At 38.5% G+C, this 19,371-nt stretch overlaps 3 protein-coding genes across 3 annotated transcripts in view; 2 read left to right on the plus strand and 1 right to left on the minus strand.

Annotated features, from left to right (window-relative positions):
* Positions 1-16,720, plus strand: part of LOC145330363 (chaoptin-like) — a 59,066-nt gene extending 42,346 nt beyond the window's left edge. The window contains exons 25-29 of the mRNA XM_080175000.1: positions 14,466-14,554; positions 14,862-14,922; positions 15,411-15,455; positions 16,429-16,514; positions 16,663-16,720. Coding sequence (XP_080031126.1) covers positions 14,466-14,554; positions 14,862-14,922; positions 15,411-15,455; positions 16,429-16,514; positions 16,663-16,720 — 339 coding nt within the window. The remainder of the gene's footprint in view (positions 1-14,465; positions 14,555-14,861; positions 14,923-15,410; positions 15,456-16,428; positions 16,515-16,662) is intronic.
* Positions 1-19,371, minus strand: part of RpL6 (ribosomal protein L6) — a 208,346-nt gene that overhangs the window by 110,777 nt on the left and 78,198 nt on the right. The gene's annotated exons all lie outside the window — the stretch shown is intronic.
* The window catches only part of LOC145330364 (chaoptin-like), a 29,704-nt gene continuing 27,327 nt past the window's right edge, over positions 16,995-19,371 (plus strand). The window contains exons 1-2 of the mRNA XM_080175001.1: positions 16,995-17,086; positions 18,500-18,578. The gene's annotated coding sequence lies outside the window, so the exon portion shown is untranslated. The remainder of the gene's footprint in view (positions 17,087-18,499; positions 18,579-19,371) is intronic.

Below are 19,371 nucleotides of genomic sequence, written 5' to 3' on the forward strand. Positions count from 1 at the left end.
TTATGTATAACATCGTATTAGACATTTATTTTCCCTAAAAGCTGTCTTTAAGATAATATAAAAGTATCCATAACTCTATGTATAACTTTGTCTGTCCGTCTATAAAGAAAACTGTCTTCTGATAGGACATAAGACTCACTTTTGTGAAGCTTCGTATAGCCTTCACTTTCTTATATTCAGTAATACTATAGTTATTTACTTAGCTGCTAATAGAGATAGATTGTTTAAACTTCTTCTATAAGAATGCAGCTATTCCATAATTAAATTTGTTCCAAACTGTCATATAGCTATAAAGCTGTACAAAAATATTAGATAAGATACATTTGGCTACTAGTTGAGATACTTGTGACTGAAATTAGGACCTACTATCTAATGGGGAGGCAGGGGGTAGATACATTCCTTGAAATTACCATGGCAGCTAAGTAAAGTTTCCCTAAAATGGAAAATCCTTTGATTCATAAACCTTTTAGATTAAGCCATGCAATTGTGGTATCCGCCTAGGATAAATGGCAGACACCAGAGTTCAAATGACTACGGCAGTGTGAACAGACGTGGACACCTATACTATAGAGAAGCTACGCTTCTCTAGCAATCACTAAATAATAAACAGAGTCTATTCAGTTGTTCCTTTATTCAGGGTCTAAGGTTTACTAAAGTTATATACAACAAACAATAAATACACAGATAGGAATAAGTAATCATAAACAGAATCAATATAATACATATACAATAGTCAGTTTGGGCAATAATGATCCCCCATCCCTGGAAAGGGTGGGGGGAATTAACAATACAGCTTAACCATAATAAGGCTGTCAGAATCTATCATTAATTTTAGGCATAGGGAGGGGGTCGGCAGACCCCTTCCCCAGGACTCGGGGGAGGGCCCTCGGCCCTTCCCCGAACCCAGGTCAGGGTTGCCATAGGCATGGCTCACGGTTGCCGAATACCACAACTCTCCCCTCGGAAGGCTGGGAGGGGGTTTCCCTGCCAGACTTCCGACAGTGGTTGAGGCCTTCGGCCCGCTCCTTAGGGCTAATTTATATACAAGCGATAATGATTCAATGGAATCCTAGTGGTGATTTTCAGGGCTGATGGGCTCCCAACGTGGGATAGAAGGTAGAGGCTGGCTTTTGTTGGACACGTAGCTCGGCGCCAGCAGGTGTCAGGTTGGCGTGGGGCACAGCCGCTGCGGGGCCGGTCAGTAGCGGGGCATTCTGGTTGTTGTTGGCAGCGGCTGGGGCACTGGCTACCAGGTTGACCGTCTGAGCGACAGCCTGGCCTCCCGAGGGGCCGCGGGGCTTTCCAGAGTGTGGCCCAGGCCTGCCTGGGCGGTCATTCCCACTATCGGCTGATTGCATGGATACCATTTCCTCGGCTGCTTCCCGGCCGATAGGAATGGCATCCCAGTCTACTGAAAAGTCCCGGGACTTGGCATGGGTGAGCCTGGCTCTGGCCAAGGCCTTCCGATACAAGGTTGGGTGGTACAGGAACACTTGTGACATCGCGTTCATGGCGGCCCGTACACCTCCTTGTGCGGCTGCCAGGGAAATGATGGTTAAGTCTCCCAGCAGCTTGAGGATCAACAACAGCAAACACAGTATGGCTGCGCCATCTCCCCACTCGTGAATAGCCTGTCTGAACCCAGCCCAGACATCCAGGGTTGCTTCTCCTTCCTCCGCCAGTCGGTCAATATCGTAGGACACGATCCCATGGTCTCCGGTGGCTGAACAGCTACCTTGCTGAACGCATGAGCCATACGACAGGCCGGTCAGCATGGCGGCCTTATACGCTGGGAACGCTAGCAGCTGCTGCCAGTCGTTCAGCTCAGCCTGCGAATACAAGCCTCCCGAACTAAAGTCATCCAAGGGCTCCGTCAGCAGCTGCTTGGGTGTATCCAGCGGGGGTGGCCTCTTCTTAGGTGCGGGGGTTAGCTCTATCCAGCCTTCCTCAGCGTGTACAGTTAGGGGGTAGGTGGAGGAGCAGGGAATTTTGGTGGCGTGGCCGCTATACACCTTTGTCACGGCATCTACAAATCCTGTGGGCTCCACCGGCACCTTGTCCCAACATTCATTGCTCTCCCTGACAACATATTTATTGCGTTGGCAGGTAAGCTGGAGCAATACATCTCCCCTCAGCACAGAGAACGTGCTCCCCTGGACACGCACCGGATGGGCCGGGTCTAGTTGCTGGAGCTTCCAGCAATTGGCCGCTACTTCTTCTGCTGCGGTGCTTCTCATTCGAGTTTCCAGGGTAAATCCGATGTAACCTGCATGTATCTGGGCCTGCAGGGGGACATCCACGTCCCTGGCCGATACTCTGGGCAGCGCTGCCGCGGCCGGGTCGGCTGCCACGAACAATGCTGGGTGGTTGGTGGCATGGGCCTCAAAGTCGCAGTTCACTATTGAGGTGGGGGTAGTCATGTTGATGAAGAATTGGGCTTGATGGTCAACCAGAAACGCATCCATCACCAGGCTAGGCTGGAGGCTGCGGATCAGCCTCAAGGGGCAATCTCTCCCCAGGTGGTCCCACACGTAGGTGGCCTCCCCAGTGATACAGGACAGCTCAGAATGGGGACACTCTAGGGTCAGGTGGTCAGACTGGGACTCCACCCGTCCATTCTCGACTACATAGGTCTCTTCCTTGACCAGCAGCCGTCGCTCCTGGAGCACTAATTCATTGCGGTACAGCTGGCCCTCGAAATGGAGGTCCTCCCCTTTACAACCCACCCCCTCGGGGCTGTTGACCAAGGCGCCCACCATATCGAGGGTGAAGAACAGGGGATGGTTCAGCTGAAACGTCAGTGGCTGGGTCTTGCCTGGCAGAGTGTAGACTCGGTTCCTGGCCAGGTCTCGGCACGTTTCTGGATCAATCTTGGTTGGCCGCATGAGGGTGGGGACCGAGGTCACCTTGAGGTGGCCCCATACTCCACACCTAAATGTCCACTGGGACACGGTGAGTTGACAGCTATATCCCGTTGTTTCCCTAATCTTGACTTGCTGCAGGACATGTACCTCATGGCCCAAGGGCACCTCCTGGTGTAGCGGCTCCGTGCTACACATCTTCTCCTTGTTGTAGGCTGTGACATGGGTGGGGTTGGCACAGTCCCACCCTACCAGGACGTAGCTAGTTGTAGGCCACACGGCTGCGAGCAGTAGCCCCCACAGAACCATCCACCAGTGTGAGAATCTACCAGACAGCCATCGACCTCGCGCACGCATCTGGGGATCCTCGGCTCGGGCTACGGCTGCTTCTTGGGGCTGGACACTGCTAGGCTGCTCCTGGCTAGATATAAATTTCCATTGAGCATTATCTTTGGGTGCCCGGGGCATCCCGATACCCTCCCCAATGACAGACTGACAGGCGACTGGCGCCTGCCTGGGTGTCGGCTCCCCTAGCCCCAAGGGGTCCCTTCCCTTGTCCATGGCATGCCCAGTGGCATGGGGCTGGAGTGCGTGTGGCACAGGCTCGCCCTGTATTACATCCCTCCCCTGCCCTAGGAACTCAGGTGCATGTGGCACAGGCAAGTCCTTATAACCCCAAATTTCAATCTCCCCAGCCTCTGGTGCGGGAGGCACAGGCAAGGCTGGAGGGTTACAATACTTTGGATACAATACATTTGTCAAATTTAACTTATCCTGGCTCAGTTGGGAATGGTGGGCAGCTGGGTTCCCTCGGCTGGCAGGGGGCGCTGGATGGTGTATGGTTGGGCTCTCCCTGCGGGCTGGTGGCGCTGGCTGCTGGATAGCTGGACCCTCCCTGCTGGCTGGTGGCGCTGGCTGACTGGGGGTGACGGATGTCACCCCATCCTCTGGGGCTGCTGGCTCGTTCCAGGATCCAGGTATCTTGGTGGCGGCGACGGTTGTCGCCCCAGGCACCATGGTGGGGGCGCTGGATAGCACCCCCCAGTCATCGCAGGTGGCGGCGGCGGTTGCCGCCCCAAACATCAGCTTGGGGGTGCGGGGGCGCACCTCTCGTCCTTCCCAGGTGGCGGCGCCGGATGGCACCCCATACATCGACTCCGATGCGCTGGCTAGCGCCTCTTGCCTCTCTCGCTCAGCGGCCGCCAGGGCCTCCCCGTACACCGTCTCAGTGGCGCTGGGTAGCGCCCCTCCACTCTTGCTGGGTAGGCTCGGTCTGGCAGGCCCCATCATGTTGAGGCTGAAGGGTTGAGGCCTCAGGACTTCTGGCTCTGCAATGTTGGTGGGCTGCACGAACTCCGGTCCCAAGTGGTTGAGGCTAAAGCCCAGGCCAACCCGGTTGGGTTCAGCCGCTCCTCCCAGCACGTTGATCCTAGCTGGGATGGTTCCAAACTGCGGCATTCCTTCGGCTCGGCCCGCTGCGTTGGGGGCGGCTGCTTGCTGGAGTGTTGCTGGGGGCGCGCTCCCTTCCATGTTGGCTACTCTGCTGGGCTTTCCTGAGGGGGCGCCCTTGTCAGCGACGCGTCTCCGGCCGGCTACCTGGTCCCAGTCAGCCTTGCACTCGGCCGCCGTATGGCCTGCGTAGTGGCAACGGTCACATTTGGCAGGACGGTCACGGCGTGGCTGGGTGCGTCTCTCTTCTAGGCTGACCTCCATAGGCGTAGGACAATCTCGGACTCGGTGGCCTTTCCCATGGCAGCGATAGCAGCGGCCTGGAATCTTGTCATCTGGGGCGACCTTCCCCATCTGGTGGAGACCCGGAGCCAAGGCGCCAATCTCCATTGGCTCCGACTCATCATATTGGGGCAACTGGACGCTGGCTGATCCTGTGAGCCCGTCGGTGGCGTCCACTAGGCACACACCCTCCTTCAGCTGCTTGGTGATCATGGTGACGGTAAACATGGCTCGCCTCGTGTACTCAGGTACCGAGGCGATCTCATGACCCATCATTTCACGTTTCACATTAGCGTTACGAATGCCACGATTTAATTCATCTATCAATAATTCAAGGTCCTCGTGGCTATAGGCCTCCCTATACAATGCACACTTTGTGGATATGTATGCTTGTATAGGTTCTGTCGAGTGTTGCCTATAATCTCTGAAGGCTTGCTTCAGGGTCTGAGATTCATAGGCTGGACGAAATAACATTTCACACTCGGCCTTGACTTGTTCGTAAGTCAAGGCTTGGCCTGCCTCGCCAAACAGATGAGAGGCCATCTCCGCCGCTTGCCCCGCCAGGGATAGTAAAAGGGCGTTGCGGCGATTTAGTGTGTCATGGGGGGGCACACGGTAAGCCGCCCATGACATTTCGAGTCTCCGGATGTGGGAATTCCAGGATTGCTTGGGCGGTCCTCGATACTCCGGCAGGTTACTCAGCATCAGCTTGCGGTACTCAGCTGGAGCCGGCTGGGGATCATCCTGGAGCCATCCTTGGAGCTGGTCGCCTCCTTGCGCTTGTGGCTGCTCCATCGGGTCAGAGGGTCAGCGGCGGGACACGAAGTTTTAAGTCAATACTATAAGTGGTTTACACTTGAGGCTTTCTAGCCTAGCAGCCAACACTGTTTATCACTAGGTTGGTAGTTTAACTACAAAGATTTAAATTAGGTGTACCTAGAGTACTTGTCACTAGTTTCTGAGTTGTAGAGTAGGCTGGTAGGTGTAGATAGTTGTTGAGGGTCTGAACTGCTGTCAGGAACTGATTTGGTTTTCCTTATCACACTATAGATAGGAGGGAGGAGCTTGCAAGTCTTTTTTTTCTAAAAATATCTCTGTTGGATGCTATGGAGTAGCTCCGCTCCTGTGTGTGTGTGTGTGCGTGAAATATCCTTTCCTTGCAACGCGCCTACGCGCCGTCAGATTTGCGCACACAGGTAAAACGCGCACCTATCCCTCAATCCGCTCTCTCATTGGTCCGCTTTGTCTTATTCGTCCGTTGAATTTTTTATGCGTCCCGAGCTCTGCTGCGCGACCCGTAAATGGCGCTCTGTTCTCCCGGTCGCTATCTCCACACCGTGGGCGGACTTATTCAAGTGTGGGTAGGAGGGGGAGCGCGTGAGGGGACGGGGTAAAACCGTCCGTTCCCCCCTATGGGGAGGGGGGTGCTGTAGGTTTGAAGTAACTGGGTGGTGAGGTGATTGTGCCTTTTCCTTAATCCTGAGCTTATTGTTATGTCACCTCAATTGTATTTGTTTCAATTGATGGTGGGCCCCTCCCCTTCGTTGGGATAAGGGGTGTATCTGTTGTGCTGAAGGCTTGGGGGGTTAGATTGTTTATCAATGCATTGTTATATTACATCTAGGTTCTATTTTTGGCTTTATCACAATACACAACAAATTTGCTTACCAAGCCTGTTCTATTTTTAGCTTTATCACAATACACAACAAATTTGTTTACCAAGCCTTGCTCATAAATCTATTGTTCAGCTTTCACACTAGGGTGGTAATCCCTAAACTGTGATATAATATCTGTTTTCTAGATGGGTGGCTGCGCTGTAGCCTCTCAGGATACTTGGAGTTAACGTAGTTTTTCTTCTGCTTGGTACACTACACTTGTATTTTCGCTCGCAGCTCGCAGCTATTTGGCTTGTTTCAGCCTGTCGGCGGCAGGGAATGTCCCATCCTGCAGCGCCGTGTATCCGAATCCGGCTGGTGGCGGCAGGGAATGTCCCTTCCTGCAGCGCTGCTGGTTCGGATCCTGCTATCTCTTGCAGTAAATGTTGGCCTATTTTCAGCCGTTTGCACTTATTTGGCCTGTTTCAGCCCGTCCGCAGGCCTGTTTCAGCCCTTGAGCGCTCAATTCTCCGTTAGATGTCGGCGCTTCTCGCGGTTCTCCGTCAAGTTTCGCTGCTCTCCGCAGCCTCTCGTCCGATTTCGCTACTCTCCACAGCTCAAGTTCCGCCACACTTAGTGGTCTTTCGCTAGGTTTCGCTTCCACGACTGCCGGATACAGAGTTAGACCTTGCTATCCAGGGTGGGTAATTCAGGTTGCTTGTGTCAGTTTTGCCAGTTTCACTGCTGGGAGTACCTTAGCCTCAGCTGCGCGTCTGCTCTACACTTGTGGTTTGCCGTAATCTCACACAGCTGTCACCAAAAGTTGTAAGATATCCAAAAGGATAAATGGCAGACACCAGAGTTCAAATGACTACGGCAGTGTAAACAGACGTGGACACCTATACTATAGAGAAGCTACGCTTCTCTAGCAATCACTAAATAATAAACAGAGTCTATTCAGTTGTTCCTTTATTCAGGGTCTAAGGTTTACTAAAGTTATATACAACAAACAATAAATACACAGATAGGAATAAGTAATCATAAACAGAATCAATATAATACATATACAATAGTCAGTTTGGGCAATAATGATCCCCCATCCCTGGAAAGGGTGGGGGAATTAACAATACAGCTTAACCATAATAAGGCTGTCAGAATCTATCATTAATTTTAGGCATAGGGAGGGGGTCGGCAGACCCCTTCCCCAGGACTCGGGGGAGGGCCCTCGGCCCTTCCCCGAACCCAGGTCAGGGTTGCCATAGGCATGGCTCACGGTTGCCGAATACCACACAATCAAAGTAAACCAGCAGCTTTTTATAAAACGCACAGATAAACAAACAGACAGACAAACATCCACGCATACCTCCCCCCTACTGTAGTAAAATGGAAAGGCCATATCAAAAGAGATGGTTAAAATTAAGGAAATTAAAATGAGTAGACATGCAAAGTGTTCCAACAATTTAACTCACTTTTTAATAACCCAATAATATTAATAATTTATTTAAGATTAACTTTTTTATGAATTGATTTTTTGGGTAATGTTTAATGAAAAAAATAAAATAGAATTTGGTTCTAATATTTAAAAAGTTTACTAAACTCGAAAGAAGAAAACCCATTTTAAAAAAAGAGAAAGATTGCCAGTTTGGTCGCAATAGGAAAATTAAAGATTCTTCGAGCCTTGGGGGTTAGAGCTCAAGAAAGGCTTGGAACAAGTTCTTAGAAAAGTGACTAATTTTTGGACTATGATCTTTATTATTAATGTTATCATTGCACGAATTAGCATTAAAATTGTTGTTTTAAAACTTTGGACGTTGCAAATCAAGATTTTTTAAAGTCCTTAAGACAAGGAACTAAAAAATGTGATTGTAAAAATTTAAGAACCATTATATAATGTCCCCTACCTTGTAAAGACCATTAGCTTGAAGAAAATTTGCTAAGAAAAATGTTTGTTGTTTAAAAACTGTTACTTTTTCAACAGCACACAATATTTTGACCCACTTTTCATCTTTGATCCCTTGACGAGATAGCTGGGTCATTACTTCTGCTTAAATGCTAATTTTTTTCATCGCAAAAATCGGACAAAGCACAAATTGTGTCAAAAATCATCAATGTGACGTCATAAAAATGATGGATTATCTCTTTTTTAGGGGTTTTCTTTTCCACTTCTCCTCTCATATCCCTCATTTTTATGACGTCACATGGATCATTTTTGACACAATTTGGGCTTTCTACCAAAATCGGAATAACAAAGCTTTGTACTATAAAATATAGTAGTAAGGTTTATTGTTTGTCAGTTAAACTGTTTTTAACCTATTTTTGAATGGGGGGTCAAAAATATACTAGGACACCTATGGAATCAGACTGCAGAGCCCAAATTTGAATTAAGTCCCCAGTAAACTTTTTTTGGGGGATTTAAAAATTAATTTTTAGTGTTGCTGTAATCATTTTGACCGAAGCAAAAGCTTTTTTTTACTTCGGGTAATATTGTGGCTTACAGAACATTTTTATATAATTCACTTTATATTGATACAATAAAAAAAACATTACTCTGTTCATTGGAAATAATTTTTTTTACAAAACAATTAATTTCATTAAAAAATCTAACATTTACAATAAAACAAATAATTCTGAAATCTAACCAATAAGAAGTCTTGTTTTATATAATTCTTTACAATTCAAAAAAAGAGTGTTTTCACAAAGTGACTTATTTCCAATGTAGTTAAATATTTTTTATTTAATTAAAATGAAAAGAATGAAAACCGTACATATAAAAGATACATACTTTCTAAAATTATTTTAAAAGATAAGTTTGAATAATCTTATTTTATAACACATTTGTATATGTGACAAAAATAAATTTGTTGTATTGCATAAACATTTGTTGTCATTTAACCCTTTACAGCCATTTTTTATTTTTTTAAAATAAGTGAGAGAACACAAACATGTTAATGTTAATTCGTTGATATATTATAAAGAATTAACTTTTTAGTGAATTTTTATAGTAAAATCATAAGGCCTAATTTTACTCTATACCAGAATACAATATTTATGAAGCAAAACACTCTAAAAGCTACGAATTTTACCCAAATAAAAAAAAGACCTTTAGCTCGGATCAAAATGATCACGGCAACAGTAAAAATTAATATTTAAATCCCCCCAAAAAAGTTTATTGGGGACTTAATTCAAATTTAGGCTCTGCAGTCTCATTCTACTGGTGTCATAGTATATTTTTTTTATATACGTTTTAAAAATAGGTTAAAAACAGTTTAAGATATTCTAACCACTGAACTAATTAAGTTCTCAATTATAGACCTAGATACCTTGACGAGAAGTGGGTTATTACTTCTGCATAAATACAAGTTTTTATTATCGCAAAAATCTGAATAACAAAGCTTTGTCCTATATTAAAGTAGTAAGGTTTCTTGTTTGTCAATTAAGATATTCTAACCACTGAACCAATTAAGTTCTCAATTATAGACTTTGATCCCTTGACGAGAGATATTACTTCTGCTTAAATGTAAGTTTTTATCATCGCCAAAATCTTAATAACAAAGCTTTGTACTATAAAATAAAGTAGAAAGGTTTCTTGTTTGTCAGTTAAGATATTCTAACCACTGAACCAATTGAGTACTCAGTTATAGACTTTGATCCCTTGACGAGAGATATTACTTCTGCATAAATACAAGTTTATTGGCATCACCAAAATCGGAATAACAAAGCTTTAATGTACTATAAAATAAAGTATTTATTATATGTATAAACACATTTAATTTTTTAACTATTTATTGGTGGAATACATATGTTTATCTATAAAAATAGATCATCAGTTCCAATTAAGATGTATAAAATAAGAGTTAAAAAGATATATGTCCATGCATTTTGAATCCTTTTTAAAGACTAAATGAGAAAGAAGTGTTAGAAAATTGTGCCCCCTGCGGGTTTTTTTACTACATATATCCTCTTGGGGTTGGGGGGAATTAGCATCTTTATATAAAAAGGGGGAGGTGTTTAAAGGGAATCTTTAAATAGACAAAAATAGGTCATATTTATCATTTGCAGTTTTACAAATTAATACATATTATATAAAAAAGTACTGCTTTGAATATGTTTCACGTCATGCACTTTGAAAGAAGGAACTTTTCTCTGTGTGGACACTTGCTAAAGATTTCATTTCTGGTGTTTCAATTATTAATAGATACCTTGACGAGATAGGTGGGCTATTACTTCTGCATATATACAAATTTGTTGGCATCGCCAAAATCTTAATAACAAAGCATAAAGCAGTAAAATCATTTTGTTTGTTTGTTAAAATTGGGCTAACCGCTGAACCAATTTTTGTTCTCCATTTTAGAAAAGAAAAGGAATAAACAAACACACGAGAAACTTCCTCCCCTCCCACTTAATGTAAAGTGATGGACAGGGGAATATTTATGCTCAACAGAACTTTTTTGTGAAAGTACGGGAGATCTTTTAACTTTCCTGAAATGGTAAAGTGTTTAAACATTTGACAATTTGTTAGCTTGGGGGTTCTAATCTTTTTTTCATAATAATTTTAGTATGGATGTTTGTTTAGGTAAAACTTTATTTTGATATCGTTATGATTTACAGTCCAATATCCACTCCTTCCCTGGCGGTAGATTTTAAAGAGAAAGTTATTGCACACCAACGAAGTAAAGGAATACAAATATTCTGAAAAAAAAACAAATAGTAAAACAAGATTAATTATGCTGGTATCATATCAATATAATATTGGAATGCTTTAAAATTATTTTGCTTTTAAAGTAATTCAATTAATATTGTGAATGTTGTAACTTTATATTTTTTATTAGTTGCTTCGCCCCCAGCCTTTAAAGGTATTTATTTTCAAACAAAAAACCTTACTACTTTATATAATAGGACTGTTCGTTTGTCCTATTGTCTTATTTGTCGAGCTTTTGATATGGATGTATTTATTACTTAGCATCCGGTTCTACTAACACCATTGGGGTAGAATGTATTATATATTTTCCCAGGAATCAAAGGTATGAGACAATGGCCGATAATTTGATGTACATATCAAATGATTACACAATTACCAATTCTGTAGAACGTTTGAACACTCAACTTAATAAACCAACCAATCAAAAATCAATAAAAGTCCCCAAAACTGTTGAGTTACCCACTAAGGAAGAACTTTGAGAACCAGTGTAATAAACAGCCCAATGTCCCCCCCCCCCTCCCTGATATTTCCCCCATATTTAATAAGGATTTATCTTTCTTTATATGTTTTGGTATTTGGCAACTTAACTTAGTTATCTATCTATTTATCTTTTATTTTGTTGGTTATGTACTCTATTCTAAATTAACCATAGGAATTTTTTTTAGCAATCTATTCATCTATCCATATATTTGTCGATCTATTTAAGTATCTAAATTTTATCTATTTGTCTAATCTTCTAATATATTTATGTATGTAACTTATTACTTTTCTATCTATATAAAAATTTATTCATTTTTGTAGCTATTAATCTATGTATTATTCAAATTATATATTTATTTGTTTTTCAATCCAAATATACGTCGGTTAATTTATCTATCTGCCTATCTATATATTCATACATATATCAAATTTCCTTTCTGTTGTGTATTTATTAAACCATCTATCTATCTACCTACACATATATGTCTATCTATCTATCCATATATATGTCTGTCTATCTATGTATGAATGTTGGCATGTGTATTTACACAACCCATTAACCTCTGAACTTAATATACTCTAGTAGCCATGTAGTATTCATACATACATACATATCTACATATACAGGGTGTCTCTGAACTTAATAGACTCTAGTAGCCATGTAGTATTCATACATACATACATATCTACATATACAGGGTGTCTCTGAACTTAATAGACTCTAGTAGCCATGTAGTATTCATACATACATACATATCTACATATACAGGGTGTCTCTGAACTTAATAGACTCTAGTAGCCATGTAGTATTCATACATACATACATATCTACATATACAGGGTGTCTCTGAACTTAATAGACTCTAGTAGCCATGTAGTATTCATACATACATACATATCTACATATACAGGGTGTCTCTGAACTTAATAGACTCTAGTAGCCATGTAGTATTCATACATACATACATATCTACATATACAGGGTGTCTCTGAACTTAATAGACTCTAGTAGCCATGTATTCATACATACATACATATCTACATATACAGGGTGTCTCTGAACTTAACAGACTCTAGTAGCCATGTAGTATTCATACATACATACATATCTACATATACAGGGTGTCTCTGAACTTAATAGACTCTAGTAGCCATGTAGTATTCATACATACATACATACATATCTACATATACAGGGTGTCTCTGAACTTAATAGACTCTAGTAGCCATGTAGTATTCATACATACATACATATCTACATATACAGGGTGTCTCTGAACTTAATAGACTCTAGTAGCCATGTAGTATTCATACATACATACATACATATCTACATATACAGGGTGTCTCTGAACTTAATAGACTCTAGTATCCATGTAGTATTCATACATACATGCATACATATCTACATATACAGGGTGTCTCTATAAATTTTTAAAAATCATTTTCCATTAATTTAGATGGTTTTCTTTAGAAACAAAACCTATAATTTGTTTAATATTCTCTTTTGTTGTTTAACATAACTGAAAAAAAATTAGACACCTAGTAGAGAGGGGACATTGGGCTGTTTATTACACTAGTCCCAAAAGTTTTAAAATAACATTTTATCATTTGTTGACTTAAGAACTTTGGGGACTTGAGTGAATTTTGGTCGTTTGGCTCAGTAAGTTAAGTGTTCAAACGTTTCAACAAATAATTTTAATCTACTGAAGGGTTAGTTTTGTGTTTCATCTTGGGGATGTACATCAATTTATCGGCCATTGTCTTATCTTGTAGTTAGTTGTTTTTCATTTAAGAAAATTAACCACTTTTTGCAATGAACTTAGTGTGTGACCTTAGGTATTCTTCCTTTCATATATTTCATCCTGTACATAAGCTTTATCTCTAAATTATGTTATATACTTACATTAGAGTGTTTCAAAAAAATTAAGTTTTGGAATTCTACGATTTTCGTTATTTACAGGGGTAAATTACATTAATACCCAAAGTTTTCAAACATAGTTTAAAACTTTGGATAATTATCTTACATTTTATTGGTTAGTTTTATACTGGTAGTTTTTAAACTTGTCAAACAATAACTTTAATCTACAGAAAGATAATTTTGTTAATCATTATTGGAATTGTGTATCAATTTATCGTCCTTTGTCTTATCCCTTCATATCCCTGGCTGTTTGATTGTATGTTTTTTTTCACATCAATTTGGAATATAAAACAAAAAACCCGGATTTTAAAAAAATATTTTAGCAAAAATTCCAAATTTCATGGAACTTTGAAACCCCCTAACTGAAACCAACATGATTTATAGACATACAAATACTTCTCTGAAGCCAAGAAAAAAATTGATTTCATCCCTTGTCTACTTTCTCTCTCTTTTTGGTTGTACTCCAGGGATATAAAGGGATAAGACAATAGGGGAATAATTGATACATAATGAGGATAAAGAAGTTGCAACTTCTGAAGATTATTAAAATTATTGGTTGAAAAGATTGAGCACTAAAAGTTTTTAACTAACCAATCAAAATTCAGCTAAAGAACCAAGATGTTTTAAAGTAATGTGGTTATAAAACTTTGGATACCATTGTAATAAATACCCCAATGTCCCCTCCCTTCCTTCCTGGTTTTCCCTTTCTTATTAAAAGCGTAGCATCTCTATACTTGTAATATTATCCTACATACATTTCTTAATATGGATACATGGTAAAGATGACAACATGAATAAATTGTAAAGCTAATAAAAACAAAAAAGACGTTTACAAAGATAATACAAAGTAATTAATAGTTTTTTTTGTGGGGACAATCTCAACAAAAATTTAAGTCATCTAGCTTATATATCAGCCAAGAAAAAATACTTGTTCATAGTCAAGGAAATCTTCACAAAAAATTAAAGATTAATTTAATTTTATCGGATCGATTATAATATAGGAATTGCTAACAATCTATGTGTAAATTTTAAAGATCATTTAGTCTTTTAGTCGGTGTTAAGACCAACATTAACCTTTCTTTATGTAATTTTTGTAGAGAGGTTGGAGAAAACCTGCCTCAAAAATCGTATAAATTTTCATTGGAACTATAGGAAGATTCACTGTATTATTTTTCTAGGATTTGGTATTACTAGAAGTATTGGATTTGAGCAATAATTACATACAAAGCCTCCCTGTAGATGTGTTCTATAAAATGAAAAATCTTAGGTAATATTTTTTAACAAGGACAATTGTGTCCATAGTAGCACAGCAAAGAAAAGCAACAACATGTATGATAAAAAGGCAGCCTATTAATGAATTCATTCATTTTTATACCATATTGATGAAACGAAATATTAGTTGATTTTTGAAGTTTTTTTTTAACAAATATTTAAAGATGTTAACTGATAATAAGTAATCTCAAAATTAATTTAAATTGACGCATTTACTCTATACCTACTTATAAATGACCCAACCCATATGCAAATAGTTATAAATTTATGAGCTTTTGATGTTGTTATCCTTGTTTATTTAGAGAGTTGTACCTGCAAGACAACGAGCTGAAAACTTTACAACAAGGAACATTGCACAGCCAGGTATAGTGAAGTAACGAAGATATTATATAATTAGAGTATGTTTGTACGTATATTTGTCCCAATTGTCATATACGTAAGAGTTATAACTTTAGAGAGTTTAGTTTATAGTATATACACAATATGGACTCTTATAATCTATTTACTCAAATACACTGAACAAAATAAAAAGCTGTTTAATTTAGTTATGAAATCATTCTGTACTAGCGGTTACGCCCCTAGATGTACTTGAGGGAAGGAGGGACGGATTGACACTCCAATTTACATTATATTCTTTAAGGAGAAAAATATAGATTATTTTTTTTGGACAATTTCTCTTGGGAGGGTGGAGGTATCATATCTCAAAAATAGTTATAAACTTTCCCAGGACCTATGAGTAGCTTATTGTTATGATAAACCATATCGTTCTATCTGTAAGCGATATTCTTTGCAGAAAGACTTACTTAGAGACTTTATATATTACTTTTATATAATGATCTATTAATTTTTAGGCAAACCCAGATTTGGAGATTTTAGATCTTTCTTTCAATCATCTCAGGAAAATTTAAACATTAGAATAATATAAATTAAACATTATTATATTTTTCAAATTAATTGTGGTAGTTACAAAAATTCCCTTAAGACTTGAGACGAAGCTACTTGTATAAATAAGAGATAACACCAGGAAGAAAGGGGACAATACGCTAGTCACAAAAGTTTAATAACGATATCTTATTCATTAGATTAACAACTTTGACAACTTTTATTTGATTGTGATTGCTTGGTTGATTACATTGAAATGTTTCAGCTACTAATTGTAATCTACAGAGAGGTAATTTTGTGTATTATCATTAAAAATATACATCAGTTTGTCGGCCACTGTCTTATTCCTTTAGATCCTTGGATAACACAATTGTAATACAATTTAGACACAATAACTTTTGCTTACTATTCCCATGGTATTTATATCAACAAAGGGGGAGGGGACTTTATCTTGAAAAAAAAGAATGATAGTTTTTTTTATTTTAGCTACAAAAGACACGTTTAATGCTTTAATTAGTAGCCTAGCTGCTCTATAATGAGAGCAAGTCCTTGTGTCACTAAACACTAATAAGAATCTTAGATTTAGTGTTTGTAATTATTTATTATTATTTTAGATTTGTTGTTTTGTTTCTGTTGTGTTTCTAACATTGTATTTTTGTCGATATCAGGGATAAGACAATGCATTATAGATTAATTGAAAAGATTGGACACAAATTTATTATAGAAAAGTTTCCTTTTCTTCTCTGTGTTGATAATATACTAGCGGCTGCGCGTCTAGTGACACGAGTAGGAAAGAACAGAAAACTAGCCTTAAACCAACCTAAGACTTTATTTAAAATTTAGATAGCTTAAAACTATACGGGGTCCAATGTAAAGCATGCTTAACTTATGTAGTATTTATCAAAATCATAAGATTCTGACGTAAAAACCTTACTACTTTATGTTACAGGATTTGATTTAAATTCTAATGTTTTTTTTTGACAATTTAGTAAGATCGACAGTGATGTATTTAGATTTGAAAAACTGGAGGTTTTAAAACTCAACGACAATAGAATCAAAGCTTTAGAGAAAAGGTATTATTTCTATCTATTTATTCATCTGTCTATCTTTCTATCTATCTATTTACTATTTATGTATCTTTCTATCTAATTATCTATCTAATTTTTATCAATCTATAAATAAAAAAGGGTTTCTATTGATCTATTGATTTGTTATTTTTAGGTCTTTCCTAGATATGAAATCGTTGAGATATTTAAATCTCGAAGGCAGGATTATTTAGTATTGTTTGTAACGCAGCTGCTCTATAATCAAGTTTTGTCAATTAGCCGTTCGCTAAAAGTCAAATTAAAGTAAAATACTCCCACTCTCCAAAACCGCAGTAATTAGTTGTACGATGCTAAAGTGGGTAAAGTGAGAGGTTTCAAAGGTCTGAGGAAGGTAATCAAAAGTATTTTTTCAAATTTTTAAGGGGGAAAACAGGGGTTTCAATGTTTGAGGGGGGTAAAAAAAGCCTTTACCCTAACCCATGCCTTAGATACTAAATAATATTGAATAAAACAGGAAATCAAATCCAAACAATATCTGACGAGGCATTTCAAAATCTACACAGTCTAAAAGTTATTCGATTAGCTTATAATAAACTAAGGTAAAATTATTTTTTTTATATTTCTTTTTTACTATTTATTAAAGTTCACTTTATAAAAGTATCTATCTATCAACATAAATATTGTATCTTAATCTATCTTTTCAAAAAAAATGGATGACCACGTCAACATGGAGGGGAGCACAAAAAGATCATAATAGACAAACGGACAAATGACATATAAAGCAGATGTTTATTTAGAAAGAGATAGATTGTTCTATAAATCACGAATCAAAAATTAATATCTAATTCTTTGGACACACAGAAAACTGTCCCGAATTTGTATTAATTTTGAGGAACAAGACTCCAGTGACGTCATATTTTTCTTTCCCGAAAAAGGGAAGGGGGGAAGAAAATCTCTTCAAAAGAGATGGGGAAAACCCCCTTTTCTCCCATCTCTTTTTTCTTACCCCTTCCCTTTTTTTTCTTTCCCCCTTCCCTTTTTCGGGAAAGAAAAATATGACGTAACTGGAGTCTTGTTCCTCAAAATTAATACAAATTCGGGACAGTTTTCTGTGTGTCATTCTTTGTCTTTGAAGTATGAATAACGGAAAAAGTAAATTATATACTTGATGCTCATTGGTTTAGGGAATCTGTACAAAATATTTCAGCTGTCAATTATCTTAAATAGCTGCTGAGAAAATAACACTTCTTCCAGAGCGTTACGGATGGACTGACAGACACACAAAGGGAATCATAGATAAACTTTACTAATAATAATTTATTCATTTAGTTAAACCTTTCTTATAAACTAACTTTTTTTAAAAGCGAAGCTTTTCTATAATTAGGGTCGGTCCGTCCGTCCGTCCGTCCGTAACGGATAGCTTTTTTCGTTAATTTAGGCATGTTAGAATTGTCCTATCGATTTCAAATTTTGCATGGTGATTCCTTTAGTAGTTAGGTAGGATTTAGAAAGCGTAGCAACTCTATAATCATTACCAAAATTTCCGTACGACCATTTTAAACATGTTGATTTTTTTTACTTTTTTAACAACAAATTTTTATGTGATCTAATCATCCGATTGATCTGATTTTTGGTATATTGATTCCTGGGACAACAAAGTATAATGTTATAAGCGAAGCAACTCTATAATCAAGTCCTAAATATGTAAGTATGTCCATAAACATTATCCTGTATAAAGCAATTTTTCAACAAATTTACTTACAATTTTGATTCGACTCTTTTACATTTATATTCTGATTATTCAGTCCTGACACTATATAAGTGTTCATGTCCGTTTGTCCGTTTCAGTGCTTCACTTTTATGGATGTTGTCATCCTTGTTTTACTAATTTCTCTATCTACTTATACTTTATTTCGTTTCTCTGAGCTATTCAAAACATTAACTACTAGGTATATCTAGCTTTTTGTAGTCAAACTTTTTATTTCAAAATTATCTATCTATCTTTTTTTCAGATCTTTAAGCTTGGACAGTTTTGATAATGTGGCCTCTTTAACCAGTCTACAGTTAGATCTTAGCCATAATAATATTCAGGTCAGAGGGCTCTATTCATTAAATATACTGTAAGGGTAGATTCATTAAACATAGTATGGGGTCATATTCGTTAAATGTACAAGATAAAAATAAATATATTAACTAGTATACAGTTAGATCTTGGGCATAATAATATTCAGGTCAGAGGGCTCTATTCATTAAATATCCTGTAAGGGTAGATTCATAAAATGTACTGCAGAGTAATATTCATAGTGTCCAATTAAATTTTGTATATTAACCAGTCCATAGTTAGATCTTAGCCATAATAATATTCAGGTCAGAGGGTTCTATTCATTTAATTTACTACGAGGTTAGATTCATTAAACATAGTACGTGGTCATATTCATTAAATGTACAAGATAAAATTAAATATATTAACCAGTCTATAGTTAGATCTTAGCCATAATAATATTCAGGTGAGAGGGTTCTATTCATTAAATATACTGTAAGGGTTGATTCATAAAATGTACTGCAGAGTAATATTCATAGTGTCCAATTAAATTTTGTATATTAACCAGTCTACGGTTAGATCTTAGTCATAATAATATTCAGGTTAGAGGGTTGTATTGATTTAATATACTACAAGGTTAGATTCATTAAATGTGCTATATGAACATATTCTTAAAATATACCATGAAATTAAATATATTAAATATAAATATACTATGAGGGTAGATTCATTAAATGTACTACAAAGTTATATTGATAAAGTGTCCAATTGAAGTTTGTATATTAACAAGTCAATAGTTAGATCTTAGCCATAATAATATTCAGGTCAGAGGGCTATATTCAT

The sequence above is a fragment of the Acartia tonsa genome, chromosome 10 (assembly GCF_053477335.1).
Source record: "Acartia tonsa isolate MP-2025a chromosome 10, ASM5347733v1, whole genome shotgun sequence".
In the NCBI taxonomy this organism is placed as follows: domain Eukaryota; kingdom Metazoa; phylum Arthropoda; class Copepoda; order Calanoida; family Acartiidae; genus Acartia; species Acartia tonsa.